Raw genomic sequence first — 25,666 nt, 5'->3', positions numbered from 1 at the left:
AAAACTGATGATGATCCAGGTGTTAAAGAGTTAATAATCCTCGCACTCCCAGTCTTTGTCAAAGTGCCTTCAGGTGAATATAAATAAAGTTGAGTGTTTTGATGAGTCAGATTGACTGTGTTTACATGCCACACAAATGTAGAGGTTCTTTGTTGGGCTGCAGAGACGTCACAGCTCCACCCGATTCCTCCACAGGGCGGGACCAGAGAGGCATCACCTGCAGACCAAATCTCCTCCATCCAAAACACACTCCACACACACTCTCAACACACACACTCTGAACACACACACTCTCAGCACAGCTGCAAACATGGCAGATTTTCTCAACGAATGCATCGCCAGGGCCGGCACTGAAATCATCAGACAAAAAGCAGGTGAGCGTCGCTTCTAAAACACCTCAGAGATCCGGTCACATCTGAGTTTAAGATGCAGAAGTTTGTTTAAGGCAGAAAGTAGCTGCAGGGAACAATCACATCTTTTATCAAACACGCAAAAGATTGTTTGAAACGTTTGTGTAGAAAGTTTGCAAAGACACAAAATAATAATAAAAACACTAATAATAAGTGCGACTGCATGTTTGAGTCTGAAATGATTTTCTCTGATTGTAAAATATCACATTTTAACTGCAAGAACATGCTAATACACAGTGTGCAGGAGACACGCATTACTATGTGGGGCAGTTAAGTAAATGTTTAATATTTAATTTTGTCATTTAGTAACTGTGTAGTTTTGCATTTAAATGCAGTTTATGATAGCCAGTTATACAAAAGTCCTTATTCCAACTTAATCGACATGGACACACTAAAATGAAATGTACTTTACTTTGAAAATATCTTCAGAGCAACACACAAAGGGGTTAAAAAAAGCATTGGTTTTAATCTGCTGGGTGGAGCAGATGAGTCATTTTCAGGGTCAGTCATGTTTGGAGCCTCAGGGGAATTTTATTCATTAATTCGGTTTTAGATGAAATGTGATCTCCACCCATCTGAGGCTCAGGCGGGCTGGATCAGATCTTCACTTCATGGTCTAAAACTGTCCAGAAAAATAGACCAATTTGGCGTTTGTAAACAAAGATGACGTGTTGTACGGACGCCTTCTCCGGTTATTTTCATGCGTTGCCAGCAGCAGACAGGTTGTCCTGCACGAACATTTTGACCTTCAGTTTCCTGATCCGTACTCGTTGTCGGATTGGTGTCAAAGACCCCAAATAATAGCCCAAATTACAGTGACCGGACCTCTACCTCTACCTGGTGGAAACCCTGAGTGTCTATACAAGAGAGAAAATCACGGCGAACAAGTCCCAAGATGGACACAACTTTGTCCTCTGTGGACATGTGCTTGAATATCCTAACTTGTCAAACGGCTGTTGTGTCCTACGGACCGAGGTACTGCCGAGCCAGCGGCAAGGACAGAAAACGCAGCTGTACAAGACAGGCGTTACTGTTTTATTTATAACTTATATTTAATGACTATAGCATGAATTCTGCATTCATGTGTAATCAAGAGTGGAGGAAAACTCGCCTGATACGAACCGAGCATTGCACAGAGATGCTCGCAACCACAGACGTCTTCGATTTGCTTGATGATGGCATTCGATAAAAATGAAGACTGTTTTTTTCGACACTCAACGACACAACAAGACATTTTTCCGTAGTTCTACAGATCAGGGTTTCCAGATTGGGCGGTTTTCCGTCCACGTATCCAGCTGTAGATACGTGCCACATAGTGATTAGGTGTTAGCTTGCTCACATTAAAGCACACAGACGCAAGGGGAACAGTTAGCCTATGATTAATGTTGTGTACTAAATACTAACCAGGAGAAGTTTCAACTGGATGTAATCTGTAATCTTCCCCTGTAAAAGTTATTAAAGTTTTCCTAATCTCACGCAATACTCTGAAATTAAATTATCGGAAAAGAACAGAAGAGGATCTAGCATAGAGCCCAGAGGTTCTCCACAGTGAGTAATGGCAGTAGATGAGAAGTTACTGAGAGTGACCGTGAACTGTCTGTCGAGGCGAGTTTCCATCACAGATTTGCACAAACTTAATGTGATATTTAGTAAATGTGGATAAAACTCAACGTGGAGCCAACTGTGTTTCCACTGAGTGATGTCATGTGGTAACATCCCAGTAACCATGGCGATGGATGTTCAAAACATTAGCAGCTTTATTTCTATTGCAGCCGCCGCACTAGCCGTCATCATTTCCAATCCGAGGCCACGTAGGCGTGTTATGGAGCCGTGATGGAAAGGCGAGCTCCTTATACGTGGGAGCAGCCACGTATGAGGGATTTCTGGGAGATGTAGTCCACGATTTCAATTGACGAATTGTGGATTCAAAATTTCGGATGAATGTTTATATTTGTAATTTTAATTTGTGTAACTTGAGGGTTAATGGAAACCCGCCTACAAACTCCAAGGCCACATATGACCACAAATTTGAAACTTCCTTGTCTGGTTTCTGGATTTAAGAGAGAATAGCTCATGTTTACTGAACTTTCTTGGGCCACAGAAATAGCACTGGAATGCAAAGTTAAGTTTAGTAGTTTTTCTGATCATACTGGTCCCCAAAATATGCCTCTGTGTTGGGCCCCATGGTGCCATTCAAATGTCATCGGGGCCTCCTACCTGGAGTTTACAATGTGACGCCACCAGGTGCTGACCAATTTGTTTGTTCTACAGAGAATGCAGTCGAGGACATGCTCAGGGGTGGAGGAGACAAAAAAGATGGGGCAAACAGCAAAGGAGGAATCGACGTCGGGAACATCCTCGTGGGCGCTTTGGGAGGAAAGAAAGAAGAAAAAGGAGGAATCGATGTCGGGAACATCATCACGGGCGCTTTGGGAGGAAAGAAAGAAGAAAAAGGAGGAATCGACGTCGGGAACATCATCACGGGCGCTTTGGGAGGAAAGAAAGAAGAAAAAGGAGGAATCGACGTCGGGAACATCCTCGTGGGCGCTTTGGGAGGAAAGAAAGAAGAAAAAGGAGGAATCGACGTCGGGAACATCATCACGGGCGCTTTGGGAGGAAAGAAAGAAGAAAAAGGAGGAATCGACGTCGGGAACATCATCACGGGCGCTTTGGGAGGAAAGAAAGAAGAAAAAGGAGGAATCGACGTCGGGAACATCATCGTGGGCGCTTTGGGAGGAAAGAAAGAAGAAAAAGGAGGAATCGACGTCGGGAACATCATCACGGGCGCTTTGGGAGGAAAGAAAGAAGAAAAAGGAGGAATCGACGTCGGGAACATCATCACGGGCGCTTTGGGAGGAAAGAAAGAAGAAAAAGGAGGAATCGACGTCGGGAACATCATCACGGGCGCTTTGGGCGGAAATCCCGATGACGACGACAGAGGAGGAGCAGGTGAGTCCTAACGGACTTCAGCTCTGGTCAGAGCAGAATTTGAAACAGTTAAACTGCAGTTTCCAGTGGAGTCACTGGATTTTAGTTTAACGTCGGTGAACCTTCAGTCGTGTACGATCTCGATGTTGCTGACCGTACCAACAAACTTAGAACATCACAGGGACTTTTTCCTTTTTTTCATGACAAATTTTTACAAAAAGCTGAAAAAGGTTTGCAGCTATAGTGAAAACTGATCTGCAGTCAGCAGCCCACCGTAGTGTAATATTCTCTTCGCTTTTCTTTATGTCACTTTTCTCAGGGCTGGATGTGAAGAACATCTTTAAGGGATTTGGACTGTAGACACCGCCGAGACCCCCTGCAGACCGCATCCATCAAACCCGCAGCAGAGCAACGCCACCCAAACTGCTGAAAAATTACCGCTTTTGATATTTACAAATGATTTTTGAGTTTTGTCAGAAAATTCAACCCTACGAGTGACATCCGCAAAACTTTCAAATATGAAATCATTCAAAACTGATATAATTATTATAACAATGCTGTTTGTATCAGCCTCTAGCTTCTTGATCTCTCCAGACAGATTTGTGGTTATTGTTTTGTGTTGTTTTATTCATCTGGATTTCCTGCAGTTTTTAGTTGTGCATGTTGGGACAGCAGTATAAGAAAGGTGTTTAAAAAATGTTGACTGTATATGCTGCTCCCCTGAAATGTTCTGTGATGTTCTTCAACAATAAAGTAAAAAGGGAAAATGGGAAAGAATAAAATACAACAAACATGTTTCTGAGACTAAACTAAACTAAAGTAAACTTTTTCCTCAGACCAACTACATTAAACTAAACTAAACTAAATTCAATCAAATTATTAAATTAAATTAAATTAAATTAATTGAAATTAAATAAAATTAAAGCTTCACTGACCAACTAATCTAATATAAATGAATCTAAAATAAAATAAAATAAAATAAAATAAAATAAAATAAAATGGAGTCGCTGGTGCCTCTTTTTGCACACAGCTGCACAGTTTTTCTTCGAGTCTTTTCTTTCCGACACACAGACTTGTAGTGTTTCTGGTCACATTTTTTGGCAGAGATCAGTTCACACTGATGTCAGATATCAGTCTTTTCAAACATGCGCGTGAACTGCCTCTGCAGAAACGGCAGATGTGGGGAAATAATCAGAGCTGAGCATTAAGCTCTGTAATGTGGAGTTCCTTACCTGTCCACCAGGAGGCCTCAGACTCATTCACCTCACCTCCTGGTTCACCTGCACACCTGTAGTCGCTTCCCTCATCGGTGCTTCTGTGTTTACAGCAGCCTGCTGTCTTCGTTCTCTGGCAGTCCGTCGTGTTTTTCGTGTGGTTACGTGTCTGTCCTGCAGCAGTTTACCTGCGCTCACCTGCGTGCCCCCCCCGACACATCAGGAAGGCTTTTATCGGCCGTCTTTGTTAACACAGCTTCGCCTCCTCGGGCTCCGTGAACGCTCTCATTAAAAAGGGCGCGTGGTGTAATTCGACTCCTCTATCACACAAGATCGACACAACAAAACACAAACTAAAGAGAGCGATGTCCTCAGTTACCTGTTCTGACCTGTTTTTAAGAGTCTGTGCTTTCTTTGGAGAAAAAATAAAGTATTAAAAACAAAACAGACTGATATCAACCTTTGACATCAGCACACAGCCTTGATTTCCTACCAAAAACTAAACATTGGCAAATCAGCAGGAATTTTTAGGAATTCACAAAAAAAACAACTTGACATACTAAATAAATAAATAAAGAAAGAAAATTAAAATGCCAAAACAAACCAAAAAAATCTATTGTTATAAAAAAAATGACCTTATTTTAGAAAAGAAGAAGAAATCTTTTTCCTGTTTTAACTTGATTTTTCTGTCTTTTTTAGTATAATTTTCAGGTCACTTTCTTGCCACCTGAGAAAAGAAATGACTAAATTTAAAAAAGAAGAAAGATTAGAATTGTTTTTAAGAAAGAAAAATTTAAACAAAACCAGTACATTCTTGGAAAAAACTGCTTTCAGACATGATCATTTTGTAAAATACTGAAAAATGTAGCTTTCCCCCAGCTGTTTGCTTTCGTTTTTTACTTAGTTTTTTTTTGTTTTTTCCTAACTTTATAAAATGTTTTCCAAATCTACTACATTTTTGCAATATGCAGAACAATTCATACCAAATTTATGACTGAGTTTTTCCCATGTTTTTTAAAAAACGTTTCAAAGGTTTAAATACGTGTGAAAGGAACATGAAGGCAGCACAAGAAGATGAGGTGATCTAAATATATTTGCATTAAATCTGTAAAAAAAAAAAAAAAGAGTAGGATGTGCTTTTTCTTTAAATCATAAAATTTATTTATATAGCACTTATCAAAACCAGTACTACACACTTAAAATCACAAAAAAACCACAGAAAAATATTTATATATAAGAAAAAGCAACAAAAAAAATACAACACACAAGAAAAATGTAAAATCAGTGGTTGTAAATAAAATCAAAACAGTGCATTGCAGGACTTAAGTGCAATTTCAGGTACCATATATATATATATATATGGATTAATAAAACTATCCATTAAAAAGAAATAATTCGAATGCCTTTTGATAAAAACACACTTTTAAAAGTGATTTAAAGGAAGATAAATGATCTCTTCATTCATGATCCTCGTTAATCCCTCTCTTTGTCAAAGGGCCTTTGAGATGAAAGCGTGATGAGTCATGCAGCTTTTCTTTAAATTCTTTTAAAGGGAGGACGAGGACGCTGAGAGAGGCACACACACACACACACATATACACGCACACACACACACACACACACACACACACACACACACACACACACACACACGTGTCAGTTTGTGCTCACTGAGCTGCAGACCGACTCGTGTGTCAGTTTACATGTGAAACATTCAGTTTCTGTCACGTCACCGAGCTGTGAGGCGGCTCCACCTGCAGACACACCTGATTCGTCACCTGCTGCTACAAGACCAGCCCTCCATCCATAAACACACTCAGCACACACTCGACACACACTCGACACACACTTGACACACACTCAGCACAATGGCAGGATTTGGAAGTCTTTTGAAAGGCTTTGGGGAAGGCGGGGATCTTGCTGGGACTGTGGGGAAAATCACGGGTGAGTTATCGTTTTTAAATTATCTCGGATTTCAGATCAACTTTGAGTTTTAAAGAAACCGAAGTTTGTTAAAAATGACTTGACTTGATCTTTTGTTGCCCCTTTGAAACCAGAGCAAAGTGGCTTAAAAACATGGGAGGAAGGCAATGAGCAATGAAAGAAGAAATAACCAAAAAAAACAGCAAGAAATTGGCAAAAATTCCAAGAAAAATACGTAAAAATCATTTAAAAAAAGGAATAATAAACGAATGCACAAAAAAGTTAAAAAGTAACAACAAAGAAAGGATGACTTGGAAAAAGTGCTTAGAATTATTCTTTTGAAATCCATTTTTAAATTATTTAATTATGATGATTAGAAATATAATTTTTAACTAGATTTTTTCTCCCAATGCTTTAAACACTTTTCTAAATTTACCTAATTTTTAAAAAAAAAATTTTCATGTTTTTGAAAGAAATTGTAACAATTTGCTCAAAGACACAAGAGAACTGATGTCTCTCCAGGTTAAACGCACAAAAGTTTGTTTTGCGCATTTGATGTGGGAGGGACCTCTGGGGGCCGACAGTCACCATTTCACAAGCTGAGTTTTCATCACAGATTTGCACAAAACTTTGAGCAATATTTAGAAAAATTTCCTAAATAAACAATTGCGAGATGACTGCGTCTCCACCGAGTGATATTACCCGACTTCTCCTCTGGCGATAACATTCCAGTAACCATGGCGATGGACGTTAAAAGCATTCGTAGATTTATTTCTTTTGCAGCCGCTCGATAAAGCCGATCTAATATCGCCACAGTTTCTTTGTCTCGTATCAGAGTGAAGAAGATATCGCCCTCTTTCTCTGTCAACACATACAAATGTTTTGTCGAATGTTGCGACTTTGTTGTACTTTTTCTTCTTTTTTCGGTTTAGTGGTGGCTGGCATCTCTAAAGTCGCATTACTGCCCCCTGCTGTTAGATTCAAGATTCAAGATTCAAAGTGTTTATTGTCATATGCACAGTATGGAAACATGTTTCCCTGTACAATGAAAGTCTTACTTTGCTGTCCACAGAATGCCTAACGTGTAGCAAATATAAAAGAAATATGAAATAGAAATTTAGAAATTTACAATAGAAGAAATTTAGAAATTTACAATAGAAAGAACAGTGCAAATAAAACAGTACAGTGCAAATTCGAACAGTGCAATTGTGCATGTGCAAACGGGATAGTAAACTGTCAGGTACAGTTATGAGGTCGTGTGTGTGAGGTTACACATCAACATTTACAGAAGTGGCAGAGCGAGCTCAGAAGCATGACCCATATGACACTGATGGATTTAAACGAGAGCATCTGCTGTTTGAAAAGCGGCAGTATCTGTAATTTTAGGGTGAATAACAGCAGAACCCTGAAATCACTGGAAGAAATAAAGTGCTGGATAGAAAACAGAGGCTCTGTCACCTTTGTGATGACAAGACGAGTTTGTGTTTGGTTTGTAAAAATACGAGTGTAATGATTTATAGAGAGAGGTTCCTGCTAAAGTATGATGTTTAAATTCATTCTGTTACTACAGTCAGATAAACCACAAGTTGTGACTGTAAATTTGGTGCTTTTTGGAGACCGTCCTGCCCTTGTTTAAGTCATACTTGCTGTTAAAGCGATTTTTGTTGTATTTTGAGCACACCGTGCACTGTGGCTTTGTACTGTTCTGTTATTATTATATGTTTGTGCTGCAAATCGGGTCATTATGGTCATGAGCCATATAAATGAATGAACAACTCAACAGCACCAAGGTTCAAATCCTTAACAGACTCAGTTCAATGGCCCGAGCTAATTTGGTGGAAAAGGTTCGGGCCCTGTGGTGCGTTCAGGTGTCACTGGGCGATCCTACCTGTAAATCCCAGTGTGACGTCACCTGGTGCTGATAACTGAACGGTTGTTTGCTCTGCAGGACATTTGGTGGAGACTGCAGTGAGCAAGGCTTTGGGTGGTGGAGATAAGAAAGACGATGGAGGTGACGGCAAGAAAGAATTCAGTGTGGGAGGGAAAGATGATGACGAAGGAGGATTCAGTGCCGGAGATGTCTTCTCAATCTTCGGTGGTGGAAAAAAAGATGATGACAAAGGAGGATTCAGTGCCGGAGACGCCCTCTCAATCTTCAGTGGTGGAAAAAAAGATGATGACAAAGGAGGATTTGGCCTGTCCAATGCACTCGGTGGTGGTGGTGAAAACAGAGATCCTGACACCGGAGCAAAAAGTGATGATGGGAACAACAAGGGAGGCGAAGGATCAGGTGAGTCCTTCAAACTGATTTAACCTGAAACCTGGATCGACATCAGTTTCTTGTGTTCGGACAACTCTCACAAGCATTTAACCCGGAATCAACCAGTCACTGCGACGTCTAGTTTCTAGCTTACAATGCAGCCAGAGGGCACTCTTTATAAAAGTTGCAAATTTGGAAAAATCATGATGAAACACTGCGTACACCAACAGTACTGTAGGTATTTTTAACCACTGGGTACCTGTTCTAATATTACAGGATCCACTAGAAGGTAGATTTATTGGTCATTTTTTAAAACAAAGTTTAAAAAAGGAAATTACAATTCGTCCTTGATCCTGCTACATCTTTGGAGCTGAAGGATGAGTTGATCAAAATCAGCAGTTACTATGATGATTGCATCCCGTTGCTCAGGCATGTTGCTGCTGATGGCACCATTCAATTCCTGCAGTGCATTTTTAAAAATTGCATCAGAGTCTTCTGCCCTTAAGGCTCCCAAAAAGGTGCGCCCATCCAGTGCAGTAGCTTGATCTGGGATGTTAGGGGTTAACACGTCCCTGTAAAGATGTGTGCAGAGCAGTCTCTGATTCGTTGCTGAGTGAGTCTCAATCACATTTCATCCACTTTATTCTCTTGAGAGCGGACATTAGCCAGAAGAAGCTTTAGTAGAGGAGCAGCTCTCAGTCAGTCGGGTCAGCCTCGCCCTGATGCCGGCTCTCTTCCCGCTCTTCATCTTTCGGTTTCATTTCTCCCCTCTGGTCTGACTGGCCACTCGTTGTACGCTGCTCGTGCAGATCCTCTCGCGGTCTGCTGTATTCAGTCCAAACCCCACACAACTTTTCCCGATGTTCATAAGTGCTTCAGTAGAAGGGACCATGGAGTCAAAAAAAAAAGCAAGGATTTGAGGAGCTACTGGTGGCTGCATCTGCATGCAATGCCGTCATCATAGCGAGACAATGCAATCTACCGAGCAACAGAACTGAAGTTAGCTGTAGCTCAGTAAAAAAGCAAAACTTCAACAACTGAAACCCTTAAAAAAGGTCAAAGAGTTTGCAGCTATGGAAACAAGCGATCTGATCGTCCTCGGTTCATTCTGTGTTCTGTGGTATATTTTTCATATTTTCTGTCTTTGTCTTCCATCACATTTCTCAGGGCTGGATATGGCAGCAGGAGAACTTGCAGATCTCCTCAACTAGACGCATTGCAGACCGCATCCATCCAGCGCCACCTGCAGCGTCCTCAGAGAGCAGCAGCTCCGCCCAAACTGCTGGATTATTACTGCTTTCAATATTTACTAATTATTTGTTTTTCCGTTTTATGTGGAGAATGTCACCCTGATATCCTCAAAACATTTGACCATGAAATCTTTAAAAAATATATGTTATCTGTATGAAACATGCACGATGTCATGACCTCACGTTAAATGAAATGTAAATGACTGCTGGGTGACATCCTGTTTCACCAGCTGTAAATGTTTTTCACTGATTTTTTTTGCACAGAGTGAACTGAAAAGCTCTAAATGTAAACATGTATTATGTGTAATGATTTAATCTGTGAAGTTTGGTACATAAGATATAAAATAAATGTATTAAAACAAGAGTGCAAATTGTGTCATGTCTCTCTGTTGGCAGGGAGGGAGGACAGTCTCATCACACATAGCTGCCATTGTTCACATTGTCTGAGTGTAACATGACCAACCTGTCCTGCAGCTTAGGGCCTGCCCCTTATTTGTATAGCACCTTTAAAAACAGGTGTTTACAAAGTGATTTGACAGACAAATCAAAGACAGGAACTCAGGGAATAATGAAAATATACATTAACAAACATGCCAATACACAGAAAACTCTATAAAACACAACGCCAAGAACAAAATGCATACAAAAGGTTAAGGACAAACAAATGAAAGGAATCAAAGTAATAACATGAATAAACAGGTAGATCTCAAAAGGAAGTGAAAGTACTAAATGAAAAAGACTTTTAGGAAATAAGTGTAAATGAAATAAAAGATGATAAAAAAGAAGTAATATAAGAGGGCGGCATCAGATCAGTGGGGATAAAGATAAGAAAATACAAACTGAATACGAGATAGATGAACAAGTAAATAAAGTAAAACATGAGGGGATGGTGAGAACATGAGAACAGGACATATGAAGGATAAGGAAAGAATAAATCGAGTAAGTAATACTTGAGTAAATGTACTTTTCACCACTGCTGCAGCAAAATCTGCAACTCACATTATTCAAACAGCAAGTTATAAAGTGACGTCATCAGTCTGTGAATAAGCTGTGTGTGTGTGTGTGTGTGTGTGTGTGTGAAGATTTAATCAGGTGGAACAGGTCGGTCCTGTCTGCGGACACACCTGGTGCCCTGCAGCCAATGGGGAGAGAGACACTTGAGAGGGGCGTCGGCCAGAAGAGACGAGGCTTCAGTCTCACCTGCACCTTCCAGAAAACACACAGAGGACTCTCACAACACAGACGGACAGAGACACTGATCGGCAGACAGGTCCACAGACAGGTCCACAGACAGGTCCACAGACAGGTCCACAGACAGGTCCACAGAGATGGGGGACTGGATTGCAGGAAAAATAGGTGAGCAGAGAAGGGGGGTGTTCAGGTGTTTTGTGTTGGGTCCTGATTTTTATGGCTGTTGTCAGTTTGCTTGGTGGAAACTCTGTAAAATGTCCAAACTTGGATCCGTTGTCTAAATGTATCAAAAATATTGACTAAAACCAGACTGAGACAGGCTGGACATGCACGTGTAACCCTTCAACAACACTAGATCTCAGAGACGTTGAAGCCGAGCCTGAGGGTTCGATCTGATGAGTTTCTGGGTGGAGAGGAAGTTAATGTTCAAATGTCTCAGTCAAACATGGTTTACAATGTTGAATAAAAGCTCCATAAATTCGGCTATGAATGCCGTATGAACAAACCCTTCTGTAAAAACCTGGAGAATAATAACCGGAATAAAACTGGTGTACATTAGCACTGCTGAAGTGGAGATTTATGGCTCATATTTTGAGTTAAAACTCATTTTGAGAAAACGACCTTTAAAGATATGTTTTGTAAAATGTCTGAATTTTTCACTCCAAAATGAGACACTCAAGGTGAATAATGTGAAAAAAACAGACGTCATTAAACCTCCTGAGCCCATTATTTACACAAATACAGCTGTTTTTTAGGTTACAAGTTTTCTGAAACTTTAAGTCTAAATATGCGATGAGGCACTACGTATGTGCACAGGTTTGCATTTATCAACAGAAATATGAACATTAAATTAAAACCTGAAATGTTCGTTAGTAGCACTAATGTTCTCTTTTGAGTTTCTGTGATGAAATAACAAAAGCACACAATCAGGCACGGGAAATTACTCCCAAATATTCGAAAATGGAAATATTTTAAAGACCAAATTTTTAGAGAAATAATGGTTACTATTGAGAGACATTTCTCTGGCCTCTTCACACCAGAAAACCTGAACAAAGGCTCGTGTCCTCACCGTAAACTTTTCACTGACTTGTGTCCTCTGGAAACAACGATGGTTCAGCTGATCCAACGGCCTGTTTTCCTCGGATGAAAGTTTGGCCATGTGGAGCCGGGGGGCCTCAGAAAGTCCGAACCAAACAAGGAAGCTGTGACGGCACCCTGAGCTGCCGTCAAAATGAATTATCGGCAAATTATCCGTGCAATTTTAAACAGACGGATGATGATGATTGGAGCTTCAGGCAAACTTTTGAAATGAACTTTCTGAGTTTTGCAAAAGTCAAACTTGCTGATGGTGTGATGCTGTTTGTTCTGCAGGAGACATGGTGGAGGACAAGGTGAAGTCCATGTTAGGGATCGAAGACAAGGATGAGGACAAGGGATTCTTCTCGAAGTTCTGCTCCAGAGACGACGATGACGACGACGACAAAAAGAAGAAAAGGAGGGACAAAGACGACGAAGAGGGAGGGTTCTTCTCCAAGATCTTTGACAGAGACAATGACGAAGACAAGTGGAAAGAGAAGAAGAGGGACGAGGACGACGGGGATGAAAGCTTCTTCTCAAGGGTCTTTGACAGAGACAACGATGATGACAAGTGGAAAGAGAAGAAATGTGGATTCGCAGGTCTCTTCGTTGAGCAGGGGGGAGCGGGCGCTGCCGGAGGCCCTGAGGGAGAAACTGTGGGAGGAGGAGGAGGAGGAGGAGGAGGAGGAGGAGGAGATGGAGGAGTTAAAGGGCAAAGTGTGGCACTGAATGAAGGAGGTACGTATGGACAGAAAACACCTCACTGCACAGCCACCTGATCAATCAAAGAATGATCAGCAGGTGTTTTGTCTGCAGATTCATTATTTAAAAGTCATTTTTTAATGCAAAGTTGCTCAAAACATTTCATGGTTGCAGATTCACAAATCTGAATTTCGTTAAAGCTCTTAATGTTTAAGTAATAATGTCGAGGTTCCACACTGGCGACCGACATTAGACATTCGTATTTGGTTGAATTTGGTTGAACTGAACATATTTGGTTGTGATGTCTGAAGACCAAAGTTCAGTGTAGTCAGAAGAACAAATCCCAACAGAACCGGTCCACATCGACATTACCGTTATTCAAAACACATCTTACAAGTACTGTAATTTCTAAAGAGTCATAGTATTTTGTTGATTCATTTGTACTGCATTTTACTTTGTGAAAACAAACTTTTTTTCATTTTTACATTTTTATCAATTTTACTTCATAGTCTTTCGATCAGAAATGCAATCTTTGTTTTTTTAAAATCTTTTTCTTTTTATGAAAGATTACAGTTATTGAATTGGGCTGATAGCCCCAAAAACTCCTAATAATCTGTCCAGCACAGTGTTTAAACTTTTTGATTTTATTTCTTGTGTGTTTCAGATTTGCTGAACGATCTGATGAATGTGGCTGAGGAAACATCTCAAGGTAAATAAAGCCACATCCTGACCTCTGAGAGAAAAACACCACTGCGGAAAAGAGAATCAATCAAAAAATCACTTTACGTTACTTCTGATGTTCGTTACTTCTCTGACAAAAGGACTTAATGTCTCAGCCTAAACCTTCGCTGATGTCCTCTGTCTGAGCTCAGCCCCGGAGTTCATTCACTCTGTAATTAAAATCCATTATATATGTTTGTGAGTAACTGAACGAGAAATATTTAGACAAATACAGATGCAAGCGAGACGTGAGTGTCGCTCTCGTGTACTTCGAGAACAGAGCAGCCGAGCTGAGCATAAAGACAGGAAGCACAGTTAGTCTGGCTGTGTTCAGTAATCCTCCCACCAACATCTCCAAAACTCACCGATAAACGTTTTTCGTTTATTTTATTTGTGCTTCATTGACCAGAATTATTGTTTCACTTATATCCAGTATGTGAGATGTACCGAGATTACATTAACAGAACATTTAACACAAAAATGAATATTTATTGATTGATTTGTGTTGTGGACAAAAAAATAAATAATAATAAAATTTAAAAAACAGGATTTCTATGGATTTTCCATATCAAATATATACACTGTTTGGTGAACAAATGCATTTAAGGCACAAGTGTGAGATTAAAGAATTAAGAAATTTTGTGAAATAATGTGTAAAATTTGGAGAAGAAATTTGTTAAGTTTTATCAGTGACACCTGTATTTTTAGTAAATTAAGCGACAACTGGAGGGAACAGGGGTAAATTAAATGATTTAATTCGGTAATTTGTATGTATTTTTCAAATGATAATTGAATAATTGAATAATGATATTAAATAATGAGTTTATGGCAAAATGCATTCAAGTCTGGGTGATTTAATACTGATGAAAACCAATACTGATGAAGTGAAACAAGAGGAGATATTCTCAATACAATACTGTAATACAGCTAACAGCTAATAATTACTGATTAAACAAAATAATGAGTGCTAGTTATCATCTTCACATTAACTGTTTATTTCTTTTAACATGTATTTAGTGCATGAGAAATCAGTTTACCAGGAATATAAAGTTCTTTGCTGATGATCACCTGTTTTATTTATATGCCACAGAGACATATTTCCAGTGTGGTGAAAGTGTTTTTCTGATAATCTGAAATCCAAGACTTTGTCAAAGGAACAGGTGCCAATTCATTTGAAAAAAATCCTGAAATATTATCTGCAAACATTTTAATGTTACACTCGTTTTATCTGAACATAATTTAATTTACAGTAGCAGATTTACAGTCAAAATTCTCAGTCGATTTCACAGCAATGTCTTTGATTTCGGATAAAAGGAGACAAAAGCAGTGTCTCTGAAATGACGACTGTCGCTGGCACACTTCTTCATCAGTAGCTGTAACTGTCCATCACCAAACAAGAGATCTGATTTATTTTTGTTATTTTGCCTTTATTTGATAATTCATACAGACAGAGACAAGAAACAGGGGCACAGAGAGGGGACAGAGGTTCGGAAATGAACCGTGGATTTGGCGGTGATTTGGTATGTGTCTGAAAAGAACACGTCCCGTATCGGTGTCCCTCATCTGCAGTCCCTCAGCTGGGGAACTGGATGTCCAACAGTGTGAAGTCCTGACTGATGGGGACGCTGTTCTCGTCACACAGGAAGTGGCTCCGGACAGTGATGACGAAGGTTTTCCTCGGGAGGGAGAGGAGGGTTCGGATCCTCTCTGCTGCCACCTGGATGTGCTTCACCTCCGAGCCTGGAGCTGACAGACAGATAAAAAAGACTCTAAGCACTCCAAACTTTCTGACGCCAATAAGGTTTGACTGCGTTGAATCAGGATTGACAGTCTGTGTCCCACCTGAGCTCCTGTGGAGTTTGTCGGGCGGAGCTTCGAGGATCCTCTGCAGCGGAACAGGAGGAACCTGAACACACACCTGACTGCTGCCCCGCCCACTTACTGTCAGCACACCTGGCCTGAGACCAACACAAACACACATCCAATAATTCAACTAATTAATTCAACCAACACACAAGACGAATATAACGCACGTGTAAATAAAAGGACAGATAATGTTGAGTAATCTGAAATAAAGCTTTTTTTTGGTAGAGTACTTCTCCACCACCACGCTTTACTTACCTGTAGTAGCGACGTACGGCTGTGTGGGGCAGGCAGGGGTAACACGGCACATAAATGCCGTTGGCGTCTGTATCCAGCTCGGCAGAGCAGCGACCGCAGCCAGTGTACGTGATGTCACCGCTCAGCACCGCCAGGATACCATCCAGCTGTGTGAAGCTGTCTAAGACAAGCCGAGGTGCATTCTGGGAGGGCGGAGGATCCTGAAAGTGGAAGGCGGTGATCTGGACTCTGAGCTCCACGTTACCTGGTGGAGGAGACGGCAAAATCGACCTCTCAGACGCTGTTTGGATTTGCTGTCATGTCTAAATTTTAATAACACACATTGAGCATGTAATTTGCTTGTGGTGTACCTCAAGGTTCAAGTTTAGGTCCCAAACTTTTGAATCAAATATTCACTGCTTTGATTCACTTGTAGTGTACCTCAGGGCTAAAGTTTAGGTCCTTTTTTTTATTGAATATTCACAGCTTTGTTTTACTCATGGTGTACCTGAAGCGATCCTGCCACCATGACCTTTATGATAATTGAGGTTTTGTGAAGTGAAATGTCTCGACAATGCTTTGGATACCATGCAGTTCGGTGCAGACTAAGCTGCCCAACCAAACTATTTCAAACAGTCTGAAATAATGAGAGTGCTGGAGGTCATTACAGCTCCGAAAACGTACACCAGATGAAATATTTGGCCTTTGCAATGTTTATTTCAAGTTACCGTTGTATTTCTGAGACAGCAGCGTGTCCAGGTCCAACTCCAGACTGCTGTTTCCTGGTTGGACAGGTCGTGGTTGAAGGAAGTCCTGCGCCCGGCGGTTGGCAGGGTCAAGAGGACGAACGGAGCTCCAGGGGGTGGAGTGCAGCTCAAGGAGGTCGGAGGTCAAACCCTCCCTCACCAAAAGGACGTGGAAGTCCCAGACAGTTGCTGAAGAAGACAGAGGAATTATTTTTTTCTTTATGTGGTGATTTGAGTGAGCTAACCCGTAAAGATCAGGGCTTCACGCATATACAGCACCTGTTTTTTGTTCGTGCTTGTTTACCTCTGTCTCTGTTGAAGCGAGGCAGCCAGTCCACAGCTTTGCCCCACAGCAGCAGCGCCCCCTGCTGGCCATCTGGCTGCTCCACAGTCAGAACGGCCTGCAGCTGAACAGCGGACCTGAAGCCAGACTCCGCCTCACTCCGCCACTCTAATAACAGTCATTATTATTATCTTCAAGATCAGAACCTCCGCAACAACAAATACAGTCTACAGGACCTCACGGTGTACCACATGGATCACTCCTCGGACCACTGTTGACTTGAATTTACATAACTAGTATAAAATGAGGGTCGATTGATTAAAAAAGTCACTTTCTGTGCTGATGACACTATTATTAATCGTACGGGCTCCAGACAAACTCAGGCTCTCAGGTTTTTTTACAGTGGCCCAAAAATACTGATTTAAGCTTGTCTTGAAGGCAGATAAAAACAAACATGTTATTTGCAAATTCTACGTTTCTCAAGACAAATATTGAGAATTTGCTCTTGATGTCATCACTTCTTTTCTATTTCACATCTTGCGGTGATTCAGGTGAGTTCTGGTTCACCCGGATGTTTGTGTCACCTGTGACCATGCTCACCTGTGCTGACGTGTGTGTGCACGACGCGCAGCAGGGCGTGGACCAGTGTGTTGGCCCTCAGGGACCTCAGAGTGGCATAGGGGAGGCGGTTCAGGTCCTGAGGGGGGCGGAGGTTTGAAGACACCAGCAGGGGGCGTCGCTCCCGAAGGTAGCCACACAGAGCGGCGAGAGAGCGAGCATTAACGTGCTGAGGAGCTGCAGAGAGAGAGAGCGTTACTGAAGCAGAGGTCAGGAGAAAGGCGGCTGATTGGTCGCAGGCCGGGCGCGGCCGTACCTGGCGGCGAGGTGGAGGCGGTGATCTGTCCCAGGTTGAGCAGTTTGCTGCTGAAGGTCGACTGCAGCACCGTCTCTCCTCTCCACCTGTCTTCATTCACCTGCAGCCCTGATTTCAAACAACGAACCGTGCGTGACGACATGTCTGACACCGAGCGCCCGCTCGCTCCACAGTAACAACAACGTGCATCAACGTGCATCAACGTGCATCAACATGCATCAACATGCAACGCGCTGGAAGCTCGGGACGTGGCGACGACTTGTAGGTCGCTCACTGAACACAGATTTGGAATTACAGTCAGTTCTCCTTTTACCTGGATCGACATCAGTTTTTCTGCATTCAGATGCCTTTCATGAGTGTTTTATCTTTTCAACGCGAGCTCAATTAGATTTAAATCTCTTCTGGAAAAAGGGGGAAAAAGACAAAAAGCAAATTGCAAGAAATTGAAAAAAAGCCAAGGAAAACAACCTGAAAATGAATGTTAAAAACAGAAGCGAGCAAGCGAAAGACAGAAAAAAAAACATCCTAAAATCCTACAAGCGTTCCAAAGTCTCAGAAATATTCCCAAATCCTATAAACGTCCTAAAATCCTAGAAAAAAATGAAATCCCAAATTCCTAAATCAGTTTCCGTACCTGTGATGAGCAGAACGTCTCCGGGACTGACTGTCAACGCCCAGAAAGCTGCCCGCCGCCACAGCACCACCTTCGTCTCAACCCCGGATTGGTCCGTTACCACGATGGACGCCAGAGGAACGAAGGTCCCCGCCGACGGCCCGGACCTCACCTTCAATCCGACAAATCAAACACGTCACCTCCAGCTGTAGCTCATAGTTACAAAATTAAAATAGAGGAATGCTTGAAACCTTTTAGTTTGTGTAATGAGTCTGATTCTATTAAATTGTCACTTTTTTAAATAACTGATGGAAAATATTTTTCACGATATTAAAATGTTTTACACCTCTATGCAAAAAATTTAAAAAATAAAACACATAAACATGAAAATTGTTCTTAATATGACGCTGTAAGTCGTCGTCTTCTTCGTGACGTGTGGTGACGTCTCCGCTCACCTTGACCTCCTTCAGGTGACACGGGTGAACCACCGCCACCAGAACCGAGTACTGCGGTCCCCGTTTGTCACAGCGGATCAGGACCGTGGTGGGACCTCGCAGCCCGGCGGCGGTGCTGTTCGACACGGACGCTTCAAGGTTCTCAGAGATTCGAGCTCTCTTGAAATCCGGGGACTCTCTGGCGGCGTGTTGCTCGGCCTCCTGGGAGCAGAGCACGCCGTCTGCGGTGGCTTCGACGACGACGCCTCCTTGCTCCGCCCTCGGGGTCAGGGAGCGTTGGCTGAAGAGCTCGGCGGAGGCTCCGGGCGACGGCGACGCGGGGCTGAAGAGCTCCGGCGTGCTGGAGGAGACGGACGGAGGAGTGTGGGTGTGTTTGGGCGGGGTCTGAGGGGGCGGGGTCTTGTCAGGGCTGGTTGCTGATTGGATGCCCCGCCCGCCTCTCAGGATTAGAGCCTGACTCAGAGTCCAGGTGGAGAGGAAGCGAGTGTGAGCGGACAGAGGAGGCACGGCTCGCCGTGGAGGCTCAGGTTCTGTTTTTTCAGGTTTTTCTGGTGGTTTCTGAGCTGTGGGGAAACAGCCGTCCAGATACTGAAGAACTGAAGCCGAACACTGATCCTCCTCTCCGCTTTTCCTCAACTTTTCATCTCCGCTCTCTGCAGGTCCATCCGAGCGGCCATCTTTCGGATTAAATTTGCAGCCAGATGTGGCCGCTCGTTCGCCCCGTCCTCGTGACGCCTCTGCGTCGTTTGGTTCATTATCCTGGTTTTGTGATCGTGGCGTACATCGATTATCATCTGTGTTCTCACCGCAGGTTCTTTCTTCTGCCAGACGATTTCCAGCCTCGTCTGAAAGATGAGAAAATGATCTGTATTTTGTTACTTCACGTCAGAAATTTAGTGTGTATTAAAACACAAAAACAAAAGAAAAAAAAAGAGGTTACAAAAAAAGCAGGTCAGGAAAATCAAGTATAAATTAAAAAAATAATCATATTATATTTGTATTTAATATTAATTTTGACAGCCAATACTCTAGAATACGTAAAGAGAGAATAAATAAATTATTCCCAAATGCAGCAGCAAAGAAACACAAAGCGTATAAAAAAAAAGTTTCACAAAAGAGAAAAATATTCCAAAAAAGTTCAATATTTGTTTTAAAAATCAGGATGAATTCTACCCATTTTTTTTTTTAAATTATGAATTTTTCAAGTTTTTTTTTTTCTGTTTTGTTTTAAAATGATGATTTGAGTTGCAACAAAAGACACAACACACTAAAACATTTACATTTAAACTGCACACACTGCTGGCGGGTCCCTGAACGCCTCACCTGCTGCAGGCCTCAGACGTCCGTCCCGCCAGGTGAGCTCCAGGTGTCTCCAGTCAGCGGGGGGCCGCTCCTCAGCTTCTGCCCCAGCTTCAGACGGCGAGGCTGGGCCGGAGGACGGAGGAGGAGCCCCCAGGAAGACGTGGACCTTCGGCCGCTCGCACATCCTGTCTGCTGGAAATCAACACGGACGTTTATTCAGGATCCAGGTGGATGTTGTGTTTTGTCTATTTATGTGAACTTTTCCTGGTAAAAAATTAATAAAATAAAATAAGAATAAAAAAAACACTAAATAAATATATGATATCCTGCGTCCACCAAAGTTGGTCGCATGATTTTTTCCTGTTTTACTTGATCTAATTCATGTTAATGGGTGCTTTTATTTTATTGATTTTTTATCTGTCTATATTTTATTTTATTTTAATTATTTTATGAATTTTTGGTTTAAAATGTATTTAAGTATTTCCTTTTAAATAAAAGTGAAGAGGTCAGATAATAATGTTATATAGGATTATTATATACCATAGGATATTATGTTTTATTTTATTTAATTTTAGTTATTTATTATTATTATTTTTGTGTACAGACTTTTTGTGGTTCTTAATGTATCTCATTCTTTCCTTGAGATTTATGGGATTAACATTACCATCCTGGTTTTACGGCGTGTACCCACCAAACGCGATTAAAAATGATCGCACCTCAACATAACATACAAAGTCAATGCAAATACGTGATTTGACGCGTCATTTTGCCGGGCGACGCGATGGACGCGATTGCACGGCACGTTGGACGCGAAATTCGCGTTGCGTCCAACGCCTCGAGTTGAAATAATTGAACTTTTGCGGCGGCGCCGCGTGAAGACGCGCCACGACAGCCTATCAGCGTTGAGATCGTCATCGACGCGCTGACGTATGGACGTCCTGGTGTTCCCGCAGGCGACGCTGGGAACTTCTCCAGAGCAGGTGCAGTGCAGCGATCGTGGTTATCTCAGGCATGGTCAACGAGAGATTGAAATGGCGGAAGAAATGTTGTTGTTTGGGCGGGCTCGACGCACGGCGCGATTTCGTCGCGCGTCGAGTCCCATTTTGGGGTTTTTGTACGAGCGTCAAAACTGGAGCGTCCGGCGCGACGCGATTTCATTTGAGGCGCGATGAAATAATTTTCATCGCGTTTGGTGGGTATGCAGGGTTAGATTCTATTTTTTCTTGTTTGACGTAATTTTATTTGTTAATTTAAGATTTTATTTATTTATTTTTTATTTTAAATCTTTATGCATGCATTCTATGTTTTTTGTTGTTGTTTTTTTATCTACATTCTTCTTTATAGTTAAATAAAAATTAATTTACATTTTTTTACATCAGTGTGACTAATCTTGACAAATTTACCTTCATTAGTATGAAGCGATACGTTAATTAATGCACAGAAATGTGCCGAATTCTGGACCGGACTTTTAGGTCCAACATGTTACATAAGACGAAATAAATTTTAATGATTCTTACACAACCATGACTCGGCAGAACACAGTGAGGAGGCCCCACATGCATCCGTCATGCAGACGGCGAGTTTGTTTCACAGCTGGGAACAATAACCAGACAGACCCGCTGACTCGCTGCCGCTCCACCAATCAGACGGCAGCGTGCTGGGGGAGGACCAGGGGCCTCGGAGGCCTCGGGGGCCTCGGGGGGGCCTCGGGGGCTCCTGGTGTCCTGTTTAAAATGTACTCACACCTGCAGAGCTTCATTCCTTCACTCACATCGAGTTTTTATTCCACCTGATCAGCTGCAGAAAAAGTGCTCCTACTGCAACTTTAAAGGTATTTTACTCAAGTAAAAGTACTCAAGTAAAGTACACTTTACTCACAGTAAATGTTATTTAGTCAAGTAAAAATAAAAGTACTCACTTTACTCCGTCACATTTTATGTTCATGTCATGCACCGTGATATTATTATGATGAGTGAAGCAAAAGGCAGAATTCTATATTTGTGCAAATTAAATTATAATTTTGATTATTAATATTATTTCAGGGGTTGATTGGTTTCTGTTATCTGAACAATTTAATATAATAATAAATGAGACATTTTTCTTTCACTCCTTCAGCTCCAAAATATGCAGCAGGATCAAGGACAAAGTTTAATTTCAGTTTTTCAACTATGTTTAAAATAATGAATAAATGAATAAATTTTGATATTATTATGGACATTTTCCTTAGTTTTTTTTTTAAATATCTGTCCGATGTTTGACAGTTATGTTTGTTTTTTTTTAAAGAGGTACCTTAATGATATTGATTTGGACTTTTTCCTAATTTTTTATTTTATTTTATTTTATTTTTTGCTGATTTTACTGATATTTTGGATTTTTTCTTGACATTTTTGTAGATTTAACTGGTATTATTTGGATATTTTCTCAACATATTTTTTTTTAAAAAAAGGTAAAATCCCTCCTCCCCCACCTGACTGTGTGGATGGGCGGAGCCTGCAGTCAGCTCACCTGTGTGAGATGAGAACAAAGAGCTGGCTGCGTGCGGACGCCTCTTCCCTCCTCGGCTCTGACGTGTGAGTCAGCGGTAAGTTTTCGTTGTTTTTGTTAAATGTATCTGAAGCAGCTTCAGGAAGCTGATTTGTTTTTGTCCTGATGAGTTTAATTGTAAGTTTCCTCGTCGTGCTGAAGTCTGATAGATTTTTCATTTATTGCAGTCAGGAGCTATTTATTATTTATGTATTTTTTCTGTAAGCAGATAAACCAAAATTGAACCCTCCTGCATCGACTCTGTGCATGTTTAACCGGCTGAGAGTGGACATTTTCTCCATAAACATCATCTTTAGCTCAATAAAGATCATTTTCATTAATAATAATTATTACAGTCAAGTTTTTCACCTCTTTATTTACTTGTTGATTTTACTTGTTTTCCCTTAAAAAAATAATTTCCGAACTGTCTGAGTGGTTAAATTTGCCCCGAAACATAACGGAGGGTCAAAGATTGGATCTGCTGACTGTGTGAAGTCCTAAAATCAGAATATTCTGATCTGTAAATCAGTATCCGTTCACTAAATATTCATCAGAAGTATTAGTATAGTAGTAGTATATATAGTGATATTATTTTATAAATAAATATTTTGTCAGCTGTTTGAGTGTTATGTAACGTGTCTATTTTCAGGTATCTCACTGATACATTCTTGCACATTTTTTATATTAATTCAGATAAATTTACCAACATCTTTGTTTATTTCACTGGTGTTATTTTGGATATTTGGGCATTTTTTGTAGAAGAATTATTTTGGATAAATTTACTGACAGTTTTGTAGATGCCTTACTATTATTATTTTGGACATGTTCTTGACATTTTTGTGATTTACTGGTATTATTTTGGATAATTTCTAGACATTTTTTGTAGATTTTACCGGTATTATTTACTGACACTCTTGTCAGTACCTTACTAAATTATTTTTTAATTTAGTAGTATTATTTTGGATATTTTTCTTGTATCTTTTGTAGATTTTCTGGTATTATTTCAGAAATATTTCCTGACATTTTTGTGGAGATCTTAATTATCCTGAGATTATTTTGTTTATTTTACTCGTGTGTGTGTGTGTGTGTGTGCGTGTATGCGTGTGTGTGCGTGCATGCGTGTGTGCGTGCATGTGTGCGTGCGTGTGTGTGCGTGCGCTCAGTTTCAGTCTCTGATGTCTCTCTGCTTCCTGCAGCTGCTGCCGTCTGTCCCAGCCGGCTGAGACGTGACGGATCGATGTTTCCAGCTGGACACCGTCCTGATTCGTATGAGACTAAACTCTCAGCAGAAAACTCAACGTAAACGCTGCGTCCAACATCCTGCACTTTCAGTTTGATCTTTCAGCCGCTGATGCCGTCTCTGACTGAACAAAACTGTGAACTGTGCAAACTGATTAAACCTGCAATCTGAACGCGTGAATCCAGATTTATTCTGAATCCTCACAAACTTCAGTTTTATGAATATTTATATTAGTTTGCATATTTTCTTCATTATTTTAATAATATCATTCTAATATTTTAGGGAATATTTTCTTCAAAATTTTTAACTCATATTTTCCACATATTTTCTCTGATAGAAATTTGATATTTTTATGATATTATTTTGGCAATTTTCTAAATATTATTCAAATATTTTACTTTTTATTATTTTGATATTATTTTGAAATTTTAATTATATCATTTTGGAAGTTTTCAAGGTATTTCTAATAAAAACCAGAGTGAGTCAGAGTGAGTTAATCTGACGTGTGAGACGCTGAGAGACAGACGATACAAACGGTCTCATTTAATGAGCGAGGACTCTAAGTTTAGACAAGAAGACATCTGAAACCTCAACGTGTGTACACGCACGCACACACACAAACACACACACACACACACACACACACACACACACACTTCTAATGTGACTTTATTTTTATATTAAATTCAGTCAGTTTCTTTTTACGCATTAATTTTATCTGGAAGTCTAACTTAGAAATATAACATGCAGTTTATATAATTCACTTTATTATTGACTTATTATTTATTTTGTCAACAGAATAGTTTGTTTTTAGGAGGCGCGCTCCCGAGGTGGTGACGGGAACCCGCAAAGGAGGACGTTGAATGCGGTCTGTAAAACGAATTTGATTTCAAAATAAATGTTACTTTATTTTTATTTATTTATTTGTTTGTTTGAATTTAGTTTCCTATTTACATGAGCTGTTTCAAAAACTTTAGCTGACTATAGAAATACTTAGTATTAGTTGAAAGTGTTTTTATTCAGTATTCAGTACGTGTTTGTGCTAAATGATATTTAGTTTGTATAATGGTAGTGTTTGTATAACGAAAAAGTAAATAATTTAATATTCAATAATTCCCTCAAAACAATTCCTGCCTGGCAGTGATGTCTGTTGTGAATACTAAACAGCAATAAAAAAGTAAAATGACAAAAAAAAGTTTAAATAAATAAAACCAAACAAATCTGCCATATCTGCTTTACACGCACATATATAAAGTGTAAATATAGTAAAAAGTAAAGTAAGAGTAAAAGTAGTAAAGGAAGTAGTGAAAAACATATCCACCTTAATGTACAAGTGATATTTATATGTGAAAGTATAGTATAATATAGCTATAATATAATTAATATATGCTGTATAATATAGCTATGATTACTATATATAGTATAATGGAGCTACAATGTTATTAATATATGAAATATAATAAAGCTGTTGAGTAATAGTATAATATTGCTGTGAAGTAATTAATAGAGGTGAATTTAGCTCCAAACCTTGAGAAGGACAATCCATATATGCTTTTATTGTGAATGTTGCGACCGGAAACGTTAGCCCGTGCTAGCTAGCGTGATGCTGACGCTAGTTTAAACAACAATAACATGACGGGAAAAGTGTCAAAATAGTCAAAAACGAGGACGTCTGAGGTTCACACGTCACTGTCTGCGTCTGTTTGTCCGGTTCGCTTCACTTCCGGTGGTTTACGGTCACGTCTAAACACGTTTTAAACGGGGTTTGCGGCGCTAAAGTATCAGCTAACGCACGCGACTTTTTCCCGGGAAGTCGTTGCTGTCTAAAATCGGTCTCGTGTCGTTTTCGGTTTTT

At 40.6% G+C, this 25,666-nt stretch overlaps 3 protein-coding genes and 1 long non-coding RNA gene across 6 annotated transcripts; 3 read left to right on the top strand and 1 right to left on the bottom strand.

Moving 5' to 3' along the window:
- The first annotated feature begins 217 nt into the window (after positions 1–217).
- Positions 218–10,349, top strand: LOC121954210 (uncharacterized). The gene is made up of 5 exons (XM_042501550.2): positions 218–374; positions 2,682–3,359; positions 3,658–6,496; positions 8,424–8,765; positions 9,903–10,349. Exons 1-3 carry the CDS (start codon positions 311–313, stop codon positions 3,696–3,698), a joined length of 783 nt encoding a protein of 260 aa, XP_042357484.2. The 5' UTR covers positions 218–310; the 3' UTR covers positions 3,699–6,496; positions 8,424–8,765; positions 9,903–10,349.
- An 820-nt stretch (positions 10,350–11,169) lies between these two features.
- Positions 11,170–15,260, top strand: LOC121954208 (uncharacterized). 2 transcript variants are annotated; one of them, XM_042501549.2, is made up of 4 exons: positions 11,170–11,341; positions 12,548–12,991; positions 13,620–13,664; positions 15,123–15,260. In XM_042501549.2, exons 1-4 carry the CDS (start codon positions 11,314–11,316, stop codon positions 15,170–15,172), a joined length of 567 nt encoding a protein of 188 aa, XP_042357483.2. In that variant the 5' UTR covers positions 11,170–11,313; the 3' UTR covers positions 15,173–15,260. The 2 variants fall into 2 exon arrangements, with proteins under 2 accessions (XP_042357483.2, XP_087943069.1); XM_088086943.1 differs by lacking the exon at positions 15,123–15,260 and having other exon boundaries at positions 11,182–11,341; positions 13,620–14,509.
- On the bottom strand, positions 14,310–25,652 carry shld2 (shieldin complex subunit 2). Of its 2 annotated transcripts, none has more exons than XM_088086904.1 (11): positions 25,339–25,652; positions 20,070–20,240; positions 18,747–19,591; positions 18,313–18,463; positions 17,679–17,786; positions 17,405–17,599; positions 16,826–16,972; positions 16,504–16,710; positions 15,797–16,040; positions 15,518–15,633; positions 14,310–15,421 (listed from the first exon to the last, which is right to left on the bottom strand). In XM_088086904.1, exons 1-11 carry the CDS (start codon positions 25,355–25,357, stop codon positions 15,249–15,251), a joined length of 2,376 nt encoding a protein of 791 aa, XP_087943030.1. In that variant the 5' UTR covers positions 25,358–25,652; the 3' UTR covers positions 14,310–15,248. The 2 variants fall into 2 exon arrangements, with proteins under 2 accessions (XP_087943030.1, XP_087943032.1); XM_088086906.1 differs by having other exon boundaries at positions 20,070–20,237.
- Positions 21,148–23,983, top strand: LOC148187592 (uncharacterized). Its single transcript, XR_015778568.1, has 2 exons — positions 21,148–22,629; positions 23,768–23,983. It is a non-coding gene; the product is annotated as an uncharacterized LOC148187592 (long non-coding RNA).
- Positions 25,653–25,666: the final 14 nt, after the last annotated feature.

Source organism: Plectropomus leopardus, chromosome 13 (assembly GCF_026936395.1).
Source record: "Plectropomus leopardus strain MGB_pleo_1.0 chromosome 13, ASM2693639v1, whole genome shotgun sequence".
In the NCBI taxonomy this organism is placed as follows: domain Eukaryota; kingdom Metazoa; phylum Chordata; class Actinopteri; order Perciformes; family Serranidae; genus Plectropomus; species Plectropomus leopardus.
This window is presented reverse-complemented; position numbering and strand designations above follow the sequence as displayed.

Excerpts from the sequence above, each read along its gene's own strand:
- shld2 (XM_088086904.1), bottom strand. Across the intron at positions 18,464-18,746 it reads GTCACCTGAAGGAGGTCAAG|GTGAGGTCCGGGCCGTCGGC; the intron begins GTGAGCGGAGAC and ends GTCGGATTGAAG. Across the intron at positions 16,041-16,503 it reads GCTGTCTCAGAAATACAACG|GTAACGTGGAGCTCAGAGTC; the intron begins GTAACTTGAAAT and ends CTCCTCCACCAG.
- LOC121954210 (XM_042501550.2), top strand. The coding sequence starts at position 311 with ATGGCAGATTTTCTCAACGAATGCATCGCCAGGGCCGGCACTGAAATC. Across the intron at positions 375-2,681 it reads AATCATCAGACAAAAAGCAG|AGAATGCAGTCGAGGACATG; the intron begins GTGAGCGTCGCT and ends TTTGTTCTACAG. Across the intron at positions 3,360-3,657 it reads CGACGACAGAGGAGGAGCAG|GGCTGGATGTGAAGAACATC; the intron begins GTGAGTCCTAAC and ends CACTTTTCTCAG.
- LOC121954208 (XM_042501549.2), top strand. The coding sequence starts at position 11,314 with ATGGGGGACTGGATTGCAGGAAAAATAG. Across the intron at positions 11,342-12,547 it reads CTGGATTGCAGGAAAAATAG|GAGACATGGTGGAGGACAAG; the intron begins GTGAGCAGAGAA and ends TTTGTTCTGCAG. Across the intron at positions 13,665-15,122 it reads GGCTGAGGAAACATCTCAAG|ACAGAGACAAGAAACAGGGG; the intron begins GTAAATAAAGCC and ends TAATTCATACAG.